General features: G+C 36.0%; 1 protein-coding gene across 1 annotated transcript; it reads right to left on the bottom strand.

Moving 5' to 3' along the window:
- Window positions 1-496: 496 nt before the first annotated feature.
- Window positions 497-24,745, bottom strand: LOC137406250 (surfeit locus protein 6-like). Its single transcript, XM_068092789.1, has 12 exons — window positions 24,636-24,745; window positions 17,447-17,530; window positions 17,287-17,333; window positions 16,350-16,508; window positions 14,699-14,883; window positions 13,479-13,586; window positions 13,275-13,355; window positions 10,028-10,147; window positions 6,501-6,581; window positions 5,506-5,625; window positions 1,597-1,753; window positions 497-893 (listed from the first exon to the last, which is right to left on the bottom strand). The coding sequence occupies exons 1-12, from the start codon at window positions 24,667-24,669 to the stop codon at window positions 735-737; spliced, it is 1,335 nt and encodes a 444-aa protein (XP_067948890.1). The 5' UTR covers window positions 24,670-24,745; the 3' UTR covers window positions 497-734.
- Window positions 24,746-24,953: the final 208 nt, after the last annotated feature.

Genomic DNA, 24,953 nt, shown 5'->3' with positions numbered 1-24,953 from the left:
CTTGCTGTAAAAGCGATAGAGATAATAGAAAAAATAACAATAGAGATAAGACTAGAGATAATAGTAGAGCTGACAAATCACGCTGACGTAATGAGGCAGCTTAGCAGCGTGACTAGATAGAGGAGCGAACCACACGCCAGTCTGAAACTGACCTATCCGTGTACATGCTTGTGCAGTGGTATGATAAAATGCTGGACTAGTGTTGGAGACGGTAAGGACGAATAGCTAGGACAGATATCTAAAAGAATGTGTCAGTACTAGTACATATCTAACATAATAGCTGTGTCTAACATACGGAACAGAGTTAGACACTAGAGTATACTCCTGTGTAACAAATATATCTACATAACCCATATATAACAGCAAATTAAGTAGAGTATAGCGAGAGAGCAATACCTTGCACCATCATGTTAACCTTAACCAAATAGTTTATCAAGTTAAGATAACGCTTACCATATAACGTGTATCTTCCAGGTTACCATATAATGTGTATCTTCCAGGTTACCAGATAATGTGTATTTAATAGGTTACCATATAATGTATATCTGCTAGGTTACCATATAATGTATATATCCACTAAATTACAAAATAATGTGTATCTGCTCGGTTACCAGATAATGCATATTTGCTTGGTTACCGTATAACGTATATATCTGCTAGATTACCAAATAATATTAATCCGCTAGGCTAGCAGATAACTCATAGCCAACAGATATCACAAAGCTAATAAACATCTATGAGACAACTCTGTGTATATGGGTTGCTCTCAGGTCATGGGATCTGCTTCTTCCATCACCAGAACTTCGTACACGAAGTTTTTTATCATTACTACACTCGCTTCTAGCCCCCCGGTTCCTGATCTTTCTGCGCGTGTTGAGTTTGGGGTCTCTTTCCTAAAAAACCAAATAACTGAACAGTTTAGGGGGTTACCCCAACAAATATAGCAATGTGCTACTGCAAACTGTGAACGCACCAACGGCTGTCATTGCTAAGACAGGTTATTGAAACATACCAAGCCTATAGAATCAACTTTTTAAACCAGGGCCTTTTCTGATTCCCTAGTCGTATCATAAAGGAGTATGAGCAACAGAATGTTAAAACGAAACCTACTTTGAAATCGGGTACGCGATAAGCGTTTAGCTTATGTATCTTTAGTATACACAGATTTTATGAATCTAATAGAATCTCTATTGCACGCAGCAAACATTGTAAAGTAAGCATTTGGTTACAACCTATGACATCACAAAGCTATGACATCGCAGTACAATGACATCAGACCTCTGGACAACTGCTCTGTGGTGAATATTATATAAAATATTTCAATGCCAAGTCACAATTTTACTGTATAACACTACTGAGAAAGTTTATGTAACACAAACATCCCAATGAACAGCTAAACTGGATAACTTAATACAAAATGTGAATGATTCCCAAACTGCAGCCTTCTATTCTTATACCCTATTATTTGGTGATACATAAAAAATGAAAACCTCAGAATACATGTCCTGATCAAGAAAGTAAAAAAAAAACTAAATGAGTTTCAGATGGTGACGTTTTCAAAAAACAACAGCGACGGAGAAGAGGACATGGACATACCTCTGAAGAATGGACAGTCGAAAACAGTCTAAAATCTCTCGAAGGCTCAAGAATACTCTCTGTCCTGTCGATCTTAAAACGCCTGCTGTACCCAGATGAGCTACGGCTGCAGTCTGAACCCAATGTTCTCTCAAAGGTCTGACTGACTGCAGAGCGACTAATAATACAGAAGAATGAGAGTCTTGAGAAATACCTACCAACTTCTCATTAACCAATTAATGCTTAATATTTTCACTACCAGCCATGGCTAGCAGATTTATCAGTTAGGGGTGCTTGCAAAGTCCATTAACAGTGGTAACCTTCTGTATACTGCCTTAAACTGTCCAATCAAAGATATATTCGCTACATAAGATGAGTAGATATAACAAAAAAGGAACACATGGAAGAATCTTATCTCACAAAAAGCCTGCTGTTAGAAGACTTCTGGCGCACAAATACAAATATACCACATACACTACAGGCTCTGTATTAATCTCTACACATTTAAACCGATACATGTGTTACCTAAACTTATATGTATGTGTTGAACATCCTAGCAGATTATCGAACAATTAGAATTAGTTATTGGTTTACACTAACTGATTTTATCAGTGATTGAATTATGTTGCTGTCAACAAGACCAAGTGTGTTTAAAGATGTGGTTGCGTCAAAAAATTCAATTTAATGAAATTAAGACCCATAAAAGGCTAAAACATCAGCTACAATTTGATGCCATTTTTGTCTTTGTAGACCAACCCTGTCCAGAGATATATGCGTTTGAATGAGGCCCTCTTTTAAAAAGCTCACGTTCCAGCGGGTGCTTCTTTCGTGACGTCACAAGCAAGGTATCTGAAACGAAACCACGAGCGATAAATATGAGGTCGCTACGTTAGCCAATCATGAGCGCGAAATTTTTATATAGGCCGTAATAAATGTTATCACTCGTAAAACGTGTTGTCTGTGATCTCAAATTTAGGGATTTTACTCTCTTATTAAATCGCATGGACATCGATATTTACTAAATTAATCAACATCGTTACTTTAATGAATTACTCGATCGACACGTTTTATTGGCGAACAACATACGTACATGTAATAATGTTATTGTAAAATTGCTGTAAAGTTACTGCGAAGGTGACTCTGAGTTTTCTTGGCATCAGGTAGTTAAAGTTCTACGGAGGAAGCTCGGAGAATGGAGGTAAATTTATCTTTTACTTTGAGTCTCCTATAGAGTTTCTTGTTGAGTTTACATTCAGATTATATTTCCCTGTTTGAGGCTAAAATGTAATTTCCTGCGTGTGCGAGATACGTATGTACAGTAAGTTCTTGACGGTTTTTTTTAATCTTTAGCATCTAGCTATACAATGGCTTAGATTGATGAATATACTAAAGGTAATATTTTAGTACTCATTAATACATGTACTAATTAATAAAATTGTAACTTTTTGCTATCACTAATCATCGTTTTATATTTTTTATCGGTTCACCTAGCTACATTCGCTTCAAATTTTCTGTGGCATCTTTATCTAGTAAATTAGATTTATGATTTGACATTAGATGTTCACTTTTTCACTTGTAGAAAGTGAAGAAAATCGATTGATCAATGCAAATCTTTAATTTCCAGAACCAAAGCTTCGAATCGTTGGCTTGGCGTACTTGTGCCTTTGTCAAACGTTTATTCGTTTTTAAAATTACACTCGCAATCTATTTAACTCGCAATTTGGAAGCTGTCAATAGATACGCTTTAGAATGACATATCTATGAATGACATATATTTATTGCATTTGTTTTACTGATTACAGAATGTTTATGTCGTCCCACCAGCCGAAGAAACTTTGTCAGTGTGGAAACTGCCATAAAGGGGAAAGAGAGACTTGAATGTGTGCTGCATAAGCCATGATGTTTTGTTTGAGTTTGTTGCAGTAGATGAATTTGTCTTATTGTATCAGCTAATACTATGTGAGTGGCCACGACTTGATGAATATTTTTAATAAAAGCTTTATGCCGAGATGAAAATATTTTTGCTTGTAAAAAATATATAATAAAATAATATTGTTGGAAGATAATGCAAAACATGATTTGCAGAATATTGTAGTGAATTGGATATGGTATATGGATGTCCGCAGAACTGGAGAATGTGAGTTCAAATCCAGTTTGCAGCAGACTTCTCATCCTTAAAACTCTATCCCTATCTATATTCTTTTCAAAGACGTGGCTTGCTTATTTCACTTCGGTAGTATTCGGTAAGAATACTACTAGTAAGAAACTAGTACGTAGACGGTGTGGGCAATGATATACAGCCCCGCCCCAAGGATAGGTGACAGACATAATGTGGGCAGGACTTATGGGAGGCTGTATATCGTTAGTATGGGTAGCTGCAGAACTGTGCTGATACAAAGACCTCGTTCTACATAGTTGGCTTGACAGAATTACCGTAGACCGGTAGAATTGGTAGTCGGTACCCAAATGTTTACACAACATTTGGAGAAAGTGAGTAGAACAAATTTTCAATTTTCGTTATTTGAGGCCTTTGAAACATTCATAATAAGGCATCTGTAGCAGGATTTAAAATTTTATTCTAGCCAACATGAGCAAATACAAAATAAGATATATGCCAATAGAGCCGCGTAGGACTAGACTTTTATCGCAAATAGCCGATGTGAATACGAGAGATAGAGACAGGTTGTCTAACGCGTGACATCATTTTGGTCAAGTCTGGACACGTTTTTGTGGCCTGAGCGTTTTTACGGCGATCAGATTTTTTCGGTTTTAATCTTCAAATATCTTGGCAATGCGATCGCGTAACACAACAACATATCAACTGATAGAGAAAAAAAATGCTTTCTTTTAAGATCAACTTAAATTTGACGCAACCACATCTTTAATAAACTGTCATATTAAAGTAGTGAAGCAGGTTTTCCATATATTAACATTTCCCGAATAGTAAGTGAACCGTCGTGCTAGAACATACAATACTATCCAATACGCCTAGCTATGAGACATAATGATATATAGATTTTGTTCAGGACTAATTAGGACTTCAAAATGTATACGAAATTTTTAGATGCACTCTGTTACTAATAGTATTCTGAATTTGATCAGTTAAGTTACAATGAATTAGTCAATATATGAAAACTCATACATTTAAAATTCATTTGCAACATTCCAATAGAATGTATTACCTCTCAATTAGGTAAAGTATCATTAACCCTTTACAAATGTCGTCTAAAATATTTAAAATTCAGTTTAAATTGACTAATGGAATATATAACCTCTCACAAAAGTGCCAGTCAAAGTCACCAATGTTCAGACAAGTCCACAAGTATGCAAAAGTGTATCTAGGTAAACAATTCCTGACTGCAACGCACTGCACTAATGTTCACAATAACATCCCACCAGTAATGCATCCAAATAACCATCATAGATGACCAGGCCAAATGACCGTAAGACTGATCTTCAAAATACTACCAGACTAAATTTAGTATATATAATCATTTTATGAAAACAAACCCCCAGAATTTTGATGACAGAAACACCTACATTGCCCTAACTAAATGAGCACCGTCCGAAGACAGTCAGAATACCAAAAAGGATGATGAGTCTGAACAAAAATGTTGTATGGTCTGTTTAACCAGGAAAAACTCTCATATCTGTAGGACTTTTCAGCTCTTGCTCATTGTAGCTGTCTACTCCGCTATAACTTAAAACACTTGTAAAATACAGGAGCTGAAAGACTTCATTGACTACTTGTAAATTATGGCCAATAATAGCTGTGACTGGATTTGCATCGAGGTCGAAAAATAAACAAGAACGGATAGCCGGTAGACAGTAACTTGTTGCAAAATACACCATCTAACGACGATAATAACCAAGGCTACACAGACTATGCGCATAGAGAAACAGTCACCAAGCTGCTGGTCATGACCTTACCTTGACCTTTCCACAGGAAAGGTTACTTTGTTAACTTGAACTTGTAAAGACCCAGGTGAGTGATTTTTCTCAACAACAGACTGTTCCTGAGCTTCAGCTTTTCGTAACAACTGTTTTCGTCTAAAAGTGCCATGGGAAAAATAGATATAAGCTTCCATGATGTGATGGTTCTCGGTACAACTCAAAACACAAATAAACACGATATAATCTAGAGTTATGAATTAAAAACCGCACAACCTCATGATATTTCACAAGCAATGAAGGGCAAATGCAACACGGCCTACAAAACAATTCTTGGTGCCCCATAAGATAGGCTTGACAAGTAAAATGAGATTCACATAAGACTGACAGCCTTATAATGGTAAGACAACTCCAGACTGCTTGGCACTATCCATAAGAACCTGTTATAACCACCCAACTGAACACATTGCAACCTCAAAGCTCGATCTCCTCCTCACTTCAGAGCTCAACCAAAAAAATTCAAGTAGGAAATGCTTCTGAATTCAAACAAATTTCTAGTGGTCGGATTAGTTGAGTTGAACGATGCCGACTGAGAATAAAAAGGGCCGAGCGAAACCGAACGCAATCCTCAACCCGGTAAACTTCTATTCAACTGAGACTGTAAGCGAAGTAAGACGCGCACAATTTGTTCGAGTATTTCTTGCCTGTTTGATATTTTTCTGTTGCCTTAGCCCTTAGTAATGAGTTCAAAGACCCATGTTCGTTTCTTTTAATATTTTAAGTATTTTTCTTGGTGGTGCGGTGAACACGGATTGAAGTGCTTACCACTATTTCTTATACAAAAATGGGTTTCAGCTTACAAACAAACTCGTGCTCGACTACCAAACTGGAACAAAATATGGCCGAGCACTGAAGTTTCACTGCACTTTTATGAATCTCTACTCATACAACTTTTACCAAAGAAAAGAATTTAAAGGAAGTTTAAGATAGACTATCAAATAACGCCTCGATGATATAGGTTAAAGACAGCCTACTTGCGTTCCTGTCTTGCTATTGTCTGCTGACTGATGACTCCGGCAGCGGATGCTTTTGCTCTCTCCTTCTGTCTCTGCAATCTAAAAATTTTCATGAAACCTTGAATATCGTGATTTGATTTTATGCAAATAACGCGACACGCACTGGACATGGCAATGCATGATCAGATGTCAGGACCACAAGCAGTAGATAGAGCTTTAACTGCATATCTCAAAGACAGTCCATTATATTAAGACACCTTACAACAGCATTGTTCTAATCTTTTAGATTGCAAACATTTTATATTACAGAACTAGCTGTGCTACCCGGCGTTGCCCGGGTAATAAAAAGGTCCTTGGTCAGAAAATTGATTTGTATTTAACATATAACAACATTTACCATTCTAACTTTCCAACTACATATCATGAAAATAAGGTTTTGTGTAATTGAAATAAATTAAGAGAGGAAATAAAAACAACTGTAAAGGTTTTCAAACTTTGTTAAACAACTTTTAAACTCATATTTCCTCTCATCATAAGGAAAATGTTTCGTGAAGGTCAAATAAATTAGAAAAAAATAAAACGAATATAAAAAGGTTTAGATGTAAATGTGAAATAATTAGCAAGTAATAGCTAGATTAAGTCGGTTTTGCTATGATTACAATAACATATTATTCGGTAATGATACAATTAATATGAATTGAGAAAACAAAATAAATATCCTGAACATATAAAACTAATAATAAAAATTATTGCATAGAAGTGTGTGTATAAAAAAGGTTACTGTTCCACCAGAAGCTATCCATCAAAACTTTGAATACGACGATACAAAAACAATATACATGTAATTATTTGTGCGAGAAGAATTGGCTTTGATCCCAGATATAGTAATCAAACCTTACGAAAAATATTTCTTAACAGGGTCATCGCAACGCGTGGCTGCAAGGGTAAAATAATCAGCGTGCGCTATAGCTGGACGCACCTACAGATGATATACGACCAACTTTGAGAAATATATATATAGATATAGAGAATTAGCAATAGTACACCTGATTTTTAACATAAATTAATGCCAGATATAAATAAAACTAATAACAAATACATATGAAGATTCTCTTGAAAATGTTAATGTGAATGAATTTTTTAAGAATTACATACTTGTAAACTTTTAAAACATGAATTGAAAAATAAAAATTGAACTCATGTCCAGGTAGTTTAAGAAAAACTGTTCAAATGAGATTTTGCCTGGAAAACTGTGGCAAAATCAAAATTCTTAAAAAAATTATAAGACTATTTCCAACTAAACAGGCCTGCCTGCAGTCAACCATCTCACGTATGTACAGTGAAACATCAGTGCTCGGCCTTATCCTTACCTGAACAACTTAGTGCTGAAACAAATATTTCGCGCAAAAAAATGAATCAGAAGTCGAACAAATTTTTTGTGGTCGAACTAGAAACTTGTCAAATAACAACTAATTATTGACTAAATTACGATACGGTCCGGTATTGCTATCTTAACACCAATATTTGTGCTTAGCGTGCATGTGCAAACTATATATACGTGGCTAAAATTCTTTTACTTTACATGAAAAGTATTCAAAATGGCTACATGTAACAGTTGTTGATCAGCTTAGAATTTGTTTGGACACTAGACTGGTTGAGCAGTTAGGAAGAAGACATCGAGTCAAAAAACTCTGAAGAAAATAACATCTGGACAACCGAATGCTGAAGTAAATGAAAACAAAAGCAGCAATCAAATTGCAACTGGGAGCTGAGGCCAAGCAAACGATGCTTCATATTTCTAAAATGTTTCATTTTGGTTTCTGCATCAAAATGGTTACTTTTTATGTCACTTGTTTTGGAACATATATGTGTAGAATTAGATAGATTACTATTATATAACTTATAAATTTTCAAATTTGTCGCATATTACTTGATACCGCTAAAGCCCTTATCTAAACTGGGCAAAGGATGGATCTTCCCTGGTCAAAGGATAACATCTTCTATTGCACATAAAAGGCCAGTTATTGCTGCAAATTGTAGCAGACATATCAATGAATGCAATGAGCCTTTATACAACACTAGTACGCTTGCCAAATACACATTGAAAAATCGCCATGAGTAATCAGTACGTGAATAATTATCCCGTGAAGTGGTGAAGAGACCGAGTGGTGTATTAGTAGTGTGCTAGTCTGTGAATCTGACACCCCGGGTTTGATTTTGTGCAAGGCAATCTTTTTTCCTAGCGCTCTTACCGTGGCTTCAGACAGACAGACGCTACTCTTATTATAGTAAAGATTGTTAAACAAATTTATAAAACTCAAGTATAGTAATTAGGTATTTAGCTTAAAGGTTGACTTAGAACAAAATTCACATTACAGTTATTTGGTATCAAAAGATTCACCATGTCTTACTTTGCTGTGTTATAGTTGCAAAATACGTGAAAATGGGATTACAAGCGCTTAAAAGCTAAGAAACGAACAGAGGATCGCCGTCATCTAGATACTGCCGTAGATCGGAATCAGTTTATTTCTCTGACTAGGTCAATCCACTTGGTTATTGTTTTGAAACGTGATGTTCTCAAGTGAATTGAAAGTACAATATAAGTCTCAATATAAAACTTCTCATAGCACTAGTTTATGACAAACACTTCGGGTTTTACAGAAGAGCCCGTATCAAATATAGATGCTCGCTACTCTACAGTTTCGTTTCGGCTTGATCTAATTGTCTAGTCGTAATCTGATCATGTGAACCATACTTTCAGCCAAACAGCGCGAACAATTTCTGCAGCATTTTTCGATTATCACAGGTGACCAACAGGCTCATCATGTTTATCAGAGAATGACATGCACTCCTTCGAGCTAAGGTTAAAAAATTAAACAAATTTTCATGGTACGTTATAAGATATCAGTACTGAAAGTGACAGTATTACAATGATGATGAAATAGACGTGTAAGGACAATAGACACGGTTTTATTAAATGCGTGAAGTATATTTGTGAGAATATTTTAACGAATGAGGTTGCATGAAAGTGTAAAAAGAAGCCATCTTGTACATCTACGTCACATTTGAGCCATTTTGGAAAGAGATTCTAATCTACAGCAGTTTCGTGATGACGGCGATTAACTGTTCGTTTTTGAGCGTTTAAGAGCTTGTAATCACATTTCCACATATTTTGCACCTACAACACAGGAGAGTAAGACACGGTGAATTTTTTGATACTAAATAACTGTAATGTGAATTTTGTTGCCAGTCAACCTTTAAGGAAGAAGGAAGGACACCGATCAAAATACTTATCATTCTTATCATTTCTATAATAAAAGTTTAGTAGTAAAGTAAGTTTTTGAACAAACAAATTATAGTCAAGCAAAAAAAATTTCAAAATTTCAAAAATGGTCAAGCACAGAAGTTTCACTATATAAAAGTTTCACCGTATAAGGTTTCACCATATAATGTTTCACTGTATAAGGGTTGCTGAAGAATGTTAATATGAAATAAAAAGTATCTTGTCACAAATTGAATGTTGTGGTAAGCAAATAATAACTAACCTCCTCTTAATATTTTGTTTCCTTTGCCCAGTTATTCGTGATTCTTTTGCATACTTGAATGGCTCGACCTTGACTGTCAGTTCTGTGACCTTTGAAGAACTAGCTAGACGTGAAGGTCTACTATAAAAGTGAAACAAATCCAATATCGCAATGATACTGCACAGCTCCAAATTTTGTCAGAAGTAAAATACAGAAACTATAGAATGAGATCAGCTAGCATAGCAACTAGCTATGCGATTCAATGTACAATGGGGAAACCATGCAGAAGCTAAAAGTGAACAGCGTAAATAAAACAGGAAAAAATTCAGAGAAAGAACTAGTGGCTAGTCAGGCCCTTTTCACACTACTAACATAATACTCCAACATGCCTTTTATGTAACTTATTGGTGTTTAAACTCGATCATTAATCAACCAAAGTCCATAATATCTCTAACTGAAGATCACAACAGTCTGAATTAATCGAAAACCTAAAATGCTTTTCTCCGAAGCATTTTTGATTGTTGTAAGCGGCGCTCACGGATTATGTAGGCTACTTTGGTGGGTTACTGATTAAGTCTAAACACCAATAAGTTACCTACAAAGTTACTTACGCATGTTAGCGTATTCTCAGAAAACTACCAACACAGATAACAAAACAAGGAAGCTACACAAATGACATGTGAACTGCTTCTGGTTGATTGCAAGCAGATACTGGGATACTATATTTCAATGCAAGTTTTGAAACATTCGTAAATATACTGTATATTGTGCTAAATGATAAGCTATATTGTATATATATATATATAGCTTTTATTATATACAGTATTGTACCCGTATGCACATGCTAAATGTTCAATTGCTAAATCCGGTAAAGGCCTATACTTTTCACATGACTAATGTAGAGTTTGACATGACTTTGACATGACTCACGAGTAGGAAATGCCTCTACAGTCTAAATTTGTGAAGAGTGTAGAGACAGTTAGACACTTGCCTATACAAGGCATGTGTCTTGTATTGGCATGCAAGACACTTGTATGCACATACATGTGTATAGGCACACATGTGTATGCCTATTAACACATGTATGCATACACATACACATGTATGTATAGGCATACATACAGTGTATGCCTATATACAACAATAATCCCACGACCAAAAGAGCGGAGCGAAGTTTGGGAGTTTTTATGATAAATTCATGTGCACACAACTTACGAAAATTATTCATCAACAACGTCGCAAACCCTCGTTTCGAAATCTCATCAACAAATTTAATCATCGCTTTGTAGAGTCGTTTAAGTATAATAACGATACAAAACACATATAAACCTATTCAAATATATTACCAAGTCTTTGATAAGTGTCGACAGTATCTTAAAACTTACCCATCTGAACGAATTATACGCAAATAGACATATTTATTTGGCCGGAAATCGTTATTAAAACTTGCTAAGCCTAACTTTTATCAAAATTGAGACCGGAAATTGAGACGCCGAGCGTCAGAGAATAGAACGATTAAGTCGTGTGCATTTCACACAAAAAAATGTGCACATTTCACCAGTCTATAGCATTGTCTAATTGCCGAAGGTTTCTGTAATTAATGTAGGAGTACTGAAATCGTTTCATTTTTGCCAATTTCAAAGTAACTGACATTTTAGACACTTTTGAGTACTTTGGTATTCTAACTGATGTCCAACGCAGTGTAAGTAAAGGAAATGACGATGATGTTTTTTCTAACGATTCTTATGAGATTATTACAAGTTATAAGTTTGAATGACTACAGAACAATGACTACGTAGTACAGATTTTCTAAAAATCTATATAAATATCACAACTTCGTGATAATGTTAGCTATGACGTTTTGAAATGTAAACAAGATTGTGCATTGGTTTTATATTATTACTATATTAATAATATTGGTTATTCTAATAATATCAGTGCATTTTACTTCTAATATTGGCCAATATTGCATTTCTCGTACTGCAGGGGGAGAGATATAGACATATAATCTTTTCTTTTCATTATTGCTATTTGTTGTATATAATAAGACCCACACCCAGTAAATTACAGCTACCATTGCAGTTACCCTATGGCACTGCAGCGCCATTTGACTGCTAATATTGCATTTCTCAACCATCAGTACCCTTCTTTTTTTCCAATATCACTTTGGTCGTGGGCTGTATGACAGTGGAATTTCTAGTTTATCAAATGATACAAATATATATTGATGAACAAGTGACATAAACGAACAAAACTTATATTACATGCAGGAATAAAAATTAACGTTTTTAAAACAAAAAAATATTCCCATCGTTTGCTCGGATAGCTGCGTTGCGATTGTTGCTTTTGATGGAATGAACATCTTCTAGTTGTCCAATACCTTCCACAATATCTTCTGGCTTCAATTCTTCTTCTGCACAGCTGAACCAGTCGATATTAGCATCCAAACAATTTTTTGGCAAAGCAAAGCTTTTACGTGCTGCATTTAGTATTAGATGCAGAGCTAAAAGTTTGCTCGCTAAACGTGTAACCTTTGATCCGAAACTTGCAAAGCGGTTTTTATATACATGTTCTTCGAAGTATTAGGACCACGTTAAACAAGAAACTACTATTAGCCTGAGATAGTTAGTAGTTATTTCTTTGACGTTGCTTTCCAAGCTCCATCTACCATCATAAATTTAAGTCATTTTTTTTTATATATGTAGGCTAATTCGAAGTAGAAAAGCCGGGTGAAACAGAGAGCTACTACTAGCCTGAGACCGTGATGGATTATTGCTACGATGTTGCTTTCAAAGTTTTAACGAAAAAAACGAAAATCTTTGGAATTGGGCAACGAGAGAATTAACTATTATCGATATAAACGATACATTGTTAATACGATTTTGTGTACACTTTTTTACTGATCAGTTGATAACATGGGCTTGAAAAGATCAAATAATGTCAAAGGGGCGGCCAAATGGAAGTGGCTTTCAATTGGAGAGTGGCGGTCTATTTTTCCACCCTTCTCTCAGGGTGGCGGTCAATTGGAGGTGGCGTTCAAATAGAGGTGGCGTTCAATTAGAGGTTTTACGGTATATTACCGCTAGCTCAAGTCACTAGCTCAAATTACTAGCTTAACTTACTCAAATTCATTGGGTAAAGAAAATTAGCAAAATAAAACTACATTACCTGCCACTGTTTATAACCTATCTTTATCACCTGTGCAATGCTGGACATTCAGCAAGTATTTACTAGAGCATCAAAGTGAGATCAGAACAGCAAAACTTACTTTCTTTGTCGCCTCATCGCTGCCTCCTGACTGACACCCCCAACAGGTTTATCCACGGCCTGCTCCTTTGATCTTTGCACCCTAAAAACAATGTTTGTTAAAAGAATTGCTTAAAAAAAGTGCACGGAATCAAAAGGAAAAAGACTGCAATCTGTTCAACAGTGATGATATCAACTTCAAAAAGCAGTATAGTGACTGGACAACCTTTCAAGTCTCTGCTTCCCCTGCTGAGGGATTCTTGATTTATTCGCATACTTGCACGAGTCAACTTTAGCCCTCAGATCAGAAACATTCAGAGAGTCCCCCTCTGACCTATAAACCAATGAGTTAAATATAGGACAAATATAGGCCGCTACGACAAAAAACTCGGGCTATGCATTACTTATCTTACATCTGAATGTATGATACTACCACATTTAGTGGTTGAGTTAGCAGCAAACAATTTGTCTACTGTTAAAAGTTTTCAAATTAACCTGCCATGAGTTGTTAGAAGTTTGCAAGCTTTGAACGTTGAAAAGAGTGAGTGTGTTCTGAGCTTTTTTCATGTTAATACAGAAGTAGAGTCATACCTCGACATTCAAAAGCATACGGAAATATAGAAAAGCGTTGAGGCAAAATTTTGAGCAAGTTTTTACAATGAGTTACGAAAAGACTGAGGTGCACGCATGCAAACTGTTCTCTATGCGACCATAAAGTGGCCAAGTATGCGAGAGCTTTGATTTCAAGAACGTCAAAGCTCATCTTTCTCATCGAATCATTTTGAAATTTTTTTAAAAAGGTCGACCAAAAGTTATAGTGAATGCGAGGGAGAAGGTACCAAACTGAAAAATGATAATAAAACATTGAAGCGAAGACAAAATTAGAGTTTAGTGAAAGATTAAAATTTAGCTTTAAGTGTGTGTAAGTTAAATTCATTTAAATTAAATTCAAAGTTCATGTGATGTTACGTAGCGCCACAAGCATGTACCGAACGCGTTGCTGTCAAGTATCTCTCACTCACCGTTAACAGGTACCCTCTGTCTTGAAGGTAATAACTCCATACTGTACTGTAGATAGTAATGTTACATTTTATTGCAAAACATGATCCCTAAATAGGCATTGTTACTTTGTGAGAGTAGGTAGAAAATTACATCAATTAAAAACCTATTTTTTCAAAGTAATATAATGTTTTTAGGCATTTCCTCGTATGGCAAATAATTTATTTATATTTAGTTATTTTATATAGGAATTGTTACCTAGAGATACAAGAAAATTGACATGCAAACTCAGTCCTAGAACACATTAAGCTCCTGTCGAGGCATGACTGTACCACCTTGTCAAAAAATGAAATATGAATATTCCCAGCTAAACAAAACTAGGGAACAACAGACAAAAATAAATTTCCTGAAAATGAAGAAAACATTTAATAGATGGTGAGATCAAACCTTGAACCTCTGTAGCGGACTCTCTCATCACGTATGAAAGTCTCCTGTCTCACCCCATCATCCTCCTCTACCTTATCCACATGCGTTGTATTCAGTCGGCTCTTTGCAGACCGCTTACCTTCACTTCGCTGATTGGACCTGCTGCCAACAGAGCTTCCTTGACTAGACTTTCCTACACCAGTACACTGCGAAGACATGGAAATTATTTTCAAATTTCAGAGAACTTTGAAGAAAATCTATTAAAAGTTATTCCTCTACAGCCCTCTGCTTATCATTTGCACTGGAAATTGTTCTATAGTCATCATTCAGTTATATTAAAATCTCAAGCTAAAATTTCCATCTTTATTAAATCTTGTTCTATTGCAGAAAAACCTGCATAAATCACTTAGAGAGTTGAACTTTTACCATAGCCTCTAATATTAACATGATGTTCTCTGAGACTAGGTCATTTTGTGAACACCTTTACACAAACTCTATTTTTCTACCTGTCAAGTCCTGTTTTAGAGTCAACATCATCACTGAACTAAGTCTACAATCACTTCTAGTAATCTGGCATCTCCAGAGTATAAAAATATTTTTGCGAGATTTATTACACATAAACGCTAAGCTTTCACAGTGTACTTGCATCGAGAGTACTAGCTAGCAATAACCCAAATTATTCAAAACGTTGGGTTTCACCTTGAGTTGACCCACGGAGTGGAGCACACAGCATAAGTGATGACAATTGCTTACTAAAAAAGCAAGTACTTAGTAATAAATATACTCAGTGAAAACACTTCAACACAGAGACTGACAACAAGTATTCTAACTGCTTAAACAGGTGCATTGCTTCTATATATCAAATAGAATATTCAGCTCAGCTAGCAGTGCTTCAACTTTCAATGAGTAGAACATGTGAGCTTTTATATTACTGACACAAAGACTCTGATGACACAATGACACTGACTACACAATGACACTGACAACACAATGACACGGATGACACAATGACACTGCCGACACAATGACACTGACAACACAATGATACTGACGACACAATGACACGGACGACACAATGACACTGATGACTCTGCTGTTGAATGACTTGATTGGTGCCGTTAAAAGAAGGCCAACTTTGTAATAGTTTAGTCTTAGGGACTACAGCTAAAGATGAACTTGCATAAAACATTAGTAGATTTTATCAGAAAGTATCAGTATTTTTATATCATTTGCAGTTATTTTTGATGTTTGAGATGATCTTACTGCCAGGATATTTCAAGATTGAAATTGAAAAAACTTGATCGCGGTTGAAATGCTCAAATCAAGGGAAAGTACGATTATGATGCCTGTACTTGCAAAAAGACCGACAGAATAGAGATGGGTAATGTTGTAATTTGATCGCAACAACTGATATCAACTATAGCAGCGAAAGCAATTAGTGACGTTATTTCGCACTAATTTCTTCTGAGCTTTTTAATCACAATCAAGTTTGGTCAAGTTTAATCTTGAAACATACTTGCAGTCAGATCACCTCAGACATCAAAAACAATCACGAATGATAGAAACACACCAATAGTTTTCGATAGAATCTACTAAAATTTTGTGTAAATTTATCTTTAATAACATCAACTTAAAAAACACTCATCTGGTTTGTACTCTGCGTATTACCAACCTTTTCCTGAAAGCCTCTGCGGCGGTTACGAACAAGCTCTCGTGTTTGCTGCCTCCTTGCATACAAAGACCTGTTGAGCTGGTCTCGAGCCCTAGTGATCGATCGCTGACTTCTATTACCATGATACAAGCGACCTTGAGCACCTGAGGTCATGCTTGGCTGTCAGAAAAAAGGTTAGATCAGTGAAAATACATGAGTTGCCCAAAACTCAACAAGCCCTCTTGACATTAATATTGAACCATGGGCAAATGGAGTTAACATTCAAACACATAGTCTCAAGGCTAACATTTCATAGAGTTAACATTTTATATAGCTAAATAGCAACATTCCGTTAAACATTTTATCCGTTAATGCTCAATCTGGAACAATCAAGTTCTAGACCATTTCGGTATTTGACAACAGCAATGATTGTCTTACATTAACATTTATCTAAATTAAACACAACCCACCATCGATTGTAATTTTTATGCGCAGAATTTCAACTAAAATAAAACCTTGCTAATTATTTACTTGATCGAAAAAAAATTTTAAGTCAATAGTTCACATTAGTAGACCCTTTTTAATGTCCGATATAAAATTAAAATTGCAGATAAATTAAATAAAATCTACATTTCTTATTTTAATCAATTTTAATCTAGCCACTTCACACTGTATATTAATCTACACCAACATAATAATATATTAACAATATATACATAAAACCAAAAAGAAATAATACACACAAACATACATATTTACTAAAGTACAGCAACATACAAACTAAAGGGTGAGGAAATGCGGTGTAAAGTGTGAAAAACATAGCTTCTGATCTACTGGTAGAGTCAATTAACATATTTAAATGAATATCATAACATATGATTAATCAGTTTTTATGGTAAAGCTGAACATGGATGCAATACTATTATGGCTATAATGATAAGCCAACTAGTGTATTTACCTTATGAGACCTGTTCAGAAGTTTGCTTCCAGTACTGCTCGGGTTATCTAGAAAAAAGGAGTTACAAATTAGACAATACATAGACTGATAGATTACAAGTCATGTTTTTGAAGATGGCCAATGACACTACAAAGAGGCAACTAAAATAACTTGAACTCACCTGCAGAGTTAGATGAAACAACACGAAAACTTCGTGCTTTTTTCTCTTGTTCTGCCTTTTCTTTGTCCAACTTGATAATTTCATCTGTAAACATATGAAGTATGTAGGTTATCATACATCTTATGGACTACAAGCACAACAAACATGTAATGTCTTACCCTAAAATATAATTATAACACTACTGTACTGTTACTCAATGAGTCAATAACAATATATTGTTAGCTTGCGATGTTAAGTTGGCCTAAAATTTTTATTCCATGTTCTGCAAAGCGAGTTTGTGATGTTTTTTGTTGTGCTAGTATTTTATACAACCAGTGACAATCGTGAACAGAACTAGTAGTGAACAGCAGCTGAGTTATATACAGCCTACTGGTCTAGTAATAATAAAGCTAGCACACTGGTGATGATTACGTAACAGAGCTAGAAAATAAGTAGTGATCACATAAAACTAGTGTGTGAGTACCTAACGACTATGCAACACAAGGAGTGTTCCAGAACTAGTTGTAACATGTCCCTGTTTGAAAAAAAGTTTAAAACTTGAAAAATTGATGACGAGTCAATACAGTATGAGCATTTTATGTCATCCACTATTCGACCCAATCTTGCAGCATGCATTGTTGGTGGCTCCTCTTTTATGGGTACGAACCTTTCGCTTGCTATGTAGTCTGTCATACAGGCATAGCAGGCATCTGTAAATCTGAAGCAGTGATGTGTACTTGTAGCTCAAGTAGCCAATTAGGAGGCAATGAATCAGAAAGTGGTTAATTATGAGGCGGTGCATCAGGCTGTGGGGTACAAGGTGCTGGTAGAGGGTTGGCAAGATATAGCCACGTATTAATCCTGGTTTCAACATAGAACCTTCAGTTGTACAGCTCCGTGCTTTGTTAGCTTAGCTTTTTCAAAGTTGGTCATTACTAACGATGGCGCACACATGAGGCCAAAACGTTTGTTTATCACTTTTGCCATAAACAGTTCTGCAGGGCTTGATAAGGGATCACTGATTGGAGTGTCATGATATGTAAACAATCAACATGTGCTATCAAAGTTTGGCTTTGACCTTTTCAGAATCCGGGCATGGAGAATAGAACCAGTCAAAGTTTCAGCCCAAAATAATTACAAACAGTAGGAGCAAGTTCCAACACTTGAGCTGCAGTAACATTAAGTCTTGGTAGCACTGCGGTTTAACAAGACACAATAGTGTGTCCACAAGTAGAATGATTTTAGAAGCTACATACTTGACATCTTGATTGTACTTGAACAGACAAAGTAGCATCCGTTGAAGATGGCTAAGTGTTAATCTGAAAAACTTTTACAATAGTGATACCTATGGTTTGTAATTTGTGTGCACAGCAAATTGACAACCAAGTGTATGTACGCAGTTTTTCACAAGCAAACAGAATGTCTAAAAGTCCTCTTTATATGTTAGCATAATCAGCTTCAGCTTTCATGAGCGATATACTGAGAAAACCTCATGGCCTGCTGTCTTGTATTAAAATGACACCAAATCCTTTAGGGGATGCGTTAATTTAAATCGTGACAGGGTTGTTAGGGTCGTAGCAGACTAGCTTTGTAGCAGTTGCAATATCATCCTTGATGTTTTAAAAATCTTGCTGCACATCATTGGTTCAAACAAAACGGACATATTTTTAGAACACCTCACATCAAATGTGTTTTCTTTGGAAAGTTAGGTATGAATGTTGACATTAATAAACACTGACCAAAAAGGTCTATAGTTCCGGTTTGTCTGTAAAAGAAGCTATGTTGATGATAGCTTGCACCTTACAAAAGCATGAGCTGAAGCCTTGAGGAAAGATCACTGGTCCCTAATATTCAATTTGGGGTCTCGTCATTGAACATTTTTATGCATTCAATTTTAGTCCAGAAGCATGAGCTTTATAACTGTTTCAAGCAAGTTGATGTCATGATGTTCTTCAGTGGGTTCGTGAACTTTGACATCAGTACAAGGGTATGGTCCAAGTATGCTTTATAGTGCATGATCCATGTGCTCACAAGAGATTTCAGTGGGCGCTGAAACTCCAAATAGCAGCCGAACAAAGCAGTATTTTCGGAAGGGCGTATTGAAAGCTGTGAGAAGATGGCTTTCTTTTTTACAAACTTTTGTCCAACAGCCTGATTTTATATTGAACGTTGAAAAAGTAATCCATGCTTGAAGTAATGTTGTGTATTTTCCATGATGTTGTATAGTGCACATTTTTGATAAGATATTTATTAAGATTTCTTCAAAAATTTGAAATATTTAAAGCATTATCTGAGGGTTCGATTCTGCTTGACACCAGTGACGAGGTTGTGAGCCTATTCTGTAGTTTCAGGACAACATCTGATGATTCCATTGTCTTCCATTTATGGGTTGAGATATAGGTTGAGCTAAGATGATCTGTGGCAATGCTCTTAGAGAAAGATGTACTGGTCTAGCATTCACAGAAAAATTTAGAAATAACTCACTGTTAAAGATGTGGTTGCGTCAAAAAATTTGATTAAATGAAATTAAGACCCATAAAAGGCTAAAACATCAGCTACAATTTGATGCCATTTTTGTCTTTGTAGACCAACCCTGTCCAGAGATATATGCGTTTGAATGAGGCCCTCTTTTAAAAAGCTCACATTCCAGCGGGTGCTTCTTTCGTGACGTCACGAGCAAAATATCTGAAAAGAAACCACGAGTGATAAATATGAGGTCGCTTCCTTAACCAATCATCAGCGCGAAATTTTTATATAGGCCGTAATAAATGTTATCACTCGTAAAACGTGTTGTCGGTGATCTCAAATTTAGGGATTTTACTCTATTATTAAATCGCATGGACATCGATATTTACTAAATTAATTAACATCGTTACTTTAATGAATTACTCGATCGACACGTTTTATTGGCGAACAACATACATGTAATTGTAAAATTGCTGTAAAGTTACTGCGAAGGTGACTCCGAGTTTTCTTGGCATCAGATAGTTAAAGTTCTACGGAGGAAGATCGGAGAATGGAGGTAAATTTATCTTTTACTTTGAGTCTCCTATAGAGTTTCCTGTTGAGTTTACATTCAGATTATATTTCCTTGTTTGAGGCTAAAATGTAACTTCCTGCGTGTGCGAGATACGTATGTACAGTACTGTATTTACTATGTAGTACGTATGTACTTTTTAATCTTTAGCATCTAGCTATACAATGGCTTAGATTGAAGAATATACTTAAGGTAATATTTTAGTACTCATTAATAGATGTACTAATTAATAAAATTATAACTTTTGCTATCACTAATCATCGCTTTATATTTTTTTATCGGTTCACCTAGCTACATTTGCTTCAATCTTTCTGTGGCAGCTTTATCTAGTAAATTAGATTTATGATTTGACATTAGATGTTCACTTTTCACTTGTATAAAGTGAAGAAAATCGATTGATCAATGCCAATCTTTAATTTCCAGAACCGAAGCTCCGAATCGTTGGCTTGGCGCACTTGTGCCTTTGTTAAACGTTTATTCGTTTTTAAAATTACACTCGCAATCTATTTAACTCCCAATTTGAAAGCTTTCAATAGATACATTTTAGAATGACATATCTATGAATGACATATACTTATTGCATTTGTTTTACTGATGTTACAGAATGTTTATGTTGTCCCACCAGCCGAAGCAGCTTTATCAGTGTGGAAACTGACATAAAGGGGAAAGAGAGACTTGAATGTGTGCTGCATAAACCATGATGTTTTGTTTGAGTTTGTTGCAGTAGATGAATTTGTTTTATTGTATTAGCTAAAACTATGTGAGTAGCCACGACTTGACGAATATTTTTAATAAAGGCTTTATTCCGAGATGAAAATATTTTTGCTTGTAAAAATTATATCATAAAATAATATTGTTGAAGATAATGCAAAACATGATTTGCAGAATATTGTAGTGGATTGGATATGGATGTCCGCAGAACTGGAGAATGTGAGTTCAAATTCAGTTTGCAGCAGACTTGTCATCCTTAAAACTCTATCCCTATGTATATTCTTTCCAAAGACGCGGCTTACTTACGGTAGTAAGAAACTAGTACTGTAGTCGGAGTAGGCAATAATATTCAGCCCCGCCCCAAGGATAGGCGACGGACATAAGGTGGGCGGGACTTATGGGAGGCTGTATATCGTTAGTATGGGTAGCAGCGGAACTGTGCTGATACAAAGATGTTATTCAACATAGTTAGCTTGACAGAATTACCGTAGACCGTTAGAATTGGTAGTCGGTACCCAAATTTTTACACAACATTTGGAGAAATTGAGTAGAACAAATTTTCAATTTTCGTTATTTGATGCCTTTGAAACATTCATAATAATGCATCTGTAGCTGGATTTAAAATTTTATTCTAGCCAACATGAGCAAATACAAAATAAGATATATGCCAATAGAGCCGCGTAGGACTAGACTTTTATCGCAAATAGCCGATGTGAATACGAGAGATAAAGACAGGTTGTATAACACGTGACATCATTTTGGGCAAGTCTGGGCACGTTTTTGTGGCCTGAGCGTTTTTACGGCGATCAGATTTTTTTGGTTTTAATTTTCAAATATCTTGGCAATGCGATCGCGTAACACAACAAACAACATATTAACTGATAGAGAAAAAAAATGCTTTCTTTTAAGATCAACTCAAATTTGACGCAACCACATCTTTAAACTTTCCAACCTTTACGTCAAATGTAGGAAAAATGAGTTGGAGATCTTTTTGCGCATCTCCCGTTCTTTCCAACAGGTAGATGTCTTTGTCACCTTTTTTGGAGTTTAGAATAGTCAACATCTGACTCATCCGTAATGTGAACAGCGTTAAAGTTATTTGGCTTAGCAGTAACTTTTCGTATTATGCAAGATGAAGCATAACTCACAAGTTGAAACATTTAAAAAAACTTGATTCCGAGGAGTTGATGACTAAAATTCAAGACAAAGACCCTAGCTCTGTCAGGAATGTCATTACGCGTGATCATTGCATCAATGAATCTAAGGTTTTCAAGGTCATTGCCTGCACCACTTTCAAGTGTAACCTTACTGCGTCAGGTGCTTTTCAGAGAGCCCGAGAGGCGATAGAATGGATAGCGGCATACAAAAAACTATAGCTCCTGTATCCACATTACTTTTTTGTACTTTGGCCACTGCTGTTGCCAAATCGCTGAGGGAACAATGTCACATAAATATCTCCATTGAATCAGTTGTTTCACTGTAGAGTTACAATGTACACAGAATCCAGATTAAGCCCATGCTCACGATCATCAGAATGACCAGTAATGACAGCCTCCTGGCGCATGACATCACTGCGCTGTTGGGTATTATGTTTCCTTTACAAGCTCTTCCAAAGTGGTCTCTTGTGTCTCAAACTTTGCATGTGGTGTCATTGAGCCGAGCATTCATCTTTAGAATGTGATGGTTTATCATACCAGTGGCAGCTCTTTTTAGCATAATAATCTAAAAAGTTGTTTTACTTTTTTAGGCAGATGTTGACGAATTTTCATTCCCACTAGTTCTCTGTGATGCCTTGGTGAGAATCTTGGAGTAAGTTGCGGGGACCGCAGAAGCAGATAGATCAAGCCCCCACAATACCTCAGTCGTATTGATAGCTTAAAATGTATCTATATAGCAAAACATTGTTTGACCATGATATCCTGAGGTTTAGCCATGCGCTTGTGTCTACACTTCATAATGTTGCATCCATGGATAAGTTTGTCAAAAATTAGGATGCCATTGTGATGTAAAAACTCGTTTGTATAAAACTGTTTAAGAATAGATGATAGTTGTGTTTTTATTTAGTTTTTGCTTCATGTTGTGGCAATTTGTGCGATTCTCTGAATGAAGTCTTGTTTGTTAAACAGGTAGCCTGTCCATTCAAAAACCTTTTTGCTGTATCTAGATTGATTGACACACGGGACCTCATTTTTTTCTAAATGAGCGATTCAGCATGAGCACCTAACCAAACGTAGGTGATTCACCTCACCTGTAACAAATTTATGTAACACCAATAACTCTTTTCACTTTTTCTACCTTAATGTAAATCGTGAGTAAGCCTCGCTGGAAGCTCAGTCAACAATGGTTTGCGATCTGCAGGCATCAGCCATGATGAGTATCTCTGGTGTTGTAAAGCAGAAGCAACCAGAGCAGACAATCTGCACCAAAAAGCAGATGCAGACGAAAATGTCTAATATAAGCAGCAGCAGATCAGAAGCAATCCGGTACATTGTCAAGGGTTCCCTTGTTTTTTTTTTGTGTTTGCATTTCATACAATCAGTGACAATGAGGAACTGAGCTCAAAGTGAACAGCAGCTGAGTTTACACTGGTGATACTTGTATAATAAAACTAGCACAGGAGTAGTGATTACATAAAACTAGCACAAGAGTAGTGATTACATAAAGCTAGTACATCGGTAGTGATTATATAAAGCTGAGTTTTTAATGATCAGGCAACAAAAGCAGTGTTTCAAAATTAGTTGTAACAGTATCTTCAAGTAAATTTTGAAAGCATAATGAGAAAAATACTGTTGTGGAAGTCTGCGCAGACTAGCCACTTGCAAATGGGTTCTACGCACAAATTGTCTTACATGAGTAATAGCTCTCATGCGCAACTGTAATTGTTGCAAGCAAAGCGACTGGTTAATGAATATGACTCTTTATTACGCAAACTATAAGCATGAAAAGACAGAACCATTAGACACAATTCAATCAAGCGTAATGCTGAAATGAGTTTACAAATAATAAATACTCAAACAGTTACACTGGTAAATGTGAGAATGTCAAAATATATATGTACACACAAAGCTGCACAGAAGTGAGTCAATGTTACCACACTGCTCTTAATTATGATTAACAACTTAATTCGCAGTCTTGTAGTTTTGACGCTCGTAGTTCGTATCTCCGGTTCTGTGCTCTTTGTTCTTCTGTCTCACTAGGGTATCTTCTCTTGTTGCATATTCTTACCCCTCCTCTAGAACTCTGACTTACAGCTCCTTATATATGGAGTTATGTGATAGTTCATTGGCTTTTCATGAAAGCTGGCTTGCGTATTACTACGCTAATTCCAGGATAGCTTGAAGCAAATGGCTACCAGAAATAGTTGAGCTTAGTAAATCCATTACATTACAAAGATTTATAAACGAAACTCGAACAATTAACTGTCTTAATAATTAGTACTTGTTTGAGAGTTCTATTACATACCCAGTGACATATCAAGTTTGTCTTTATCAGGCATATCTGAATGTAGGACTGCTCAAAAATGGAAAGAAATTGATATACTAGAAAAGTTAGCCCCGCGAAGAGCGTTTTAGGTTATAAGCAAATCGCCGATTAATCAACTAATATGGTAGTGTCACAGAAAACTCGCCCTCTCGAAACAGAAATGACAGCGAACGCAACCACCTAGCCTGTCTTGACAAACTATTGTTTTTGGCGAAGCTGTCTTCCGTCAAGCGGGCGCACAGCAACAGCTTATCGTAAGAGGTACTGCACCTGATTCATCAGCTGCCCTTATAGAGA

The sequence above is a fragment of the Watersipora subatra genome, chromosome 10, assembly GCF_963576615.1.
Source record: "Watersipora subatra chromosome 10, tzWatSuba1.1, whole genome shotgun sequence".
In the NCBI taxonomy this organism is placed as follows: domain Eukaryota; kingdom Metazoa; phylum Bryozoa; class Gymnolaemata; order Cheilostomatida; family Watersiporidae; genus Watersipora; species Watersipora subatra.
This window is presented reverse-complemented; position numbering and strand designations above follow the sequence as displayed.

Excerpts from the sequence above, each read along its gene's own strand:
- LOC137406250 (XM_068092789.1), bottom strand. The coding sequence starts at position 24,669 with ATGCCTGATAAAGACAAACTTGATATGTCACTGG. Across the intron at positions 14,884-16,349 it reads GCAGAGGCTTTCAGGAAAAG|TGTACTGGTGTAGGAAAGTC; the intron begins GTTGGTAATACG and ends ATGTCTTCGCAG. Across the intron at positions 13,587-14,698 it reads GTCCGCTACAGAGGTTCAAG|GTCAGAGGGGGACTCTCTGA; the intron begins GTTTGATCTCAC and ends ATTGGTTTATAG.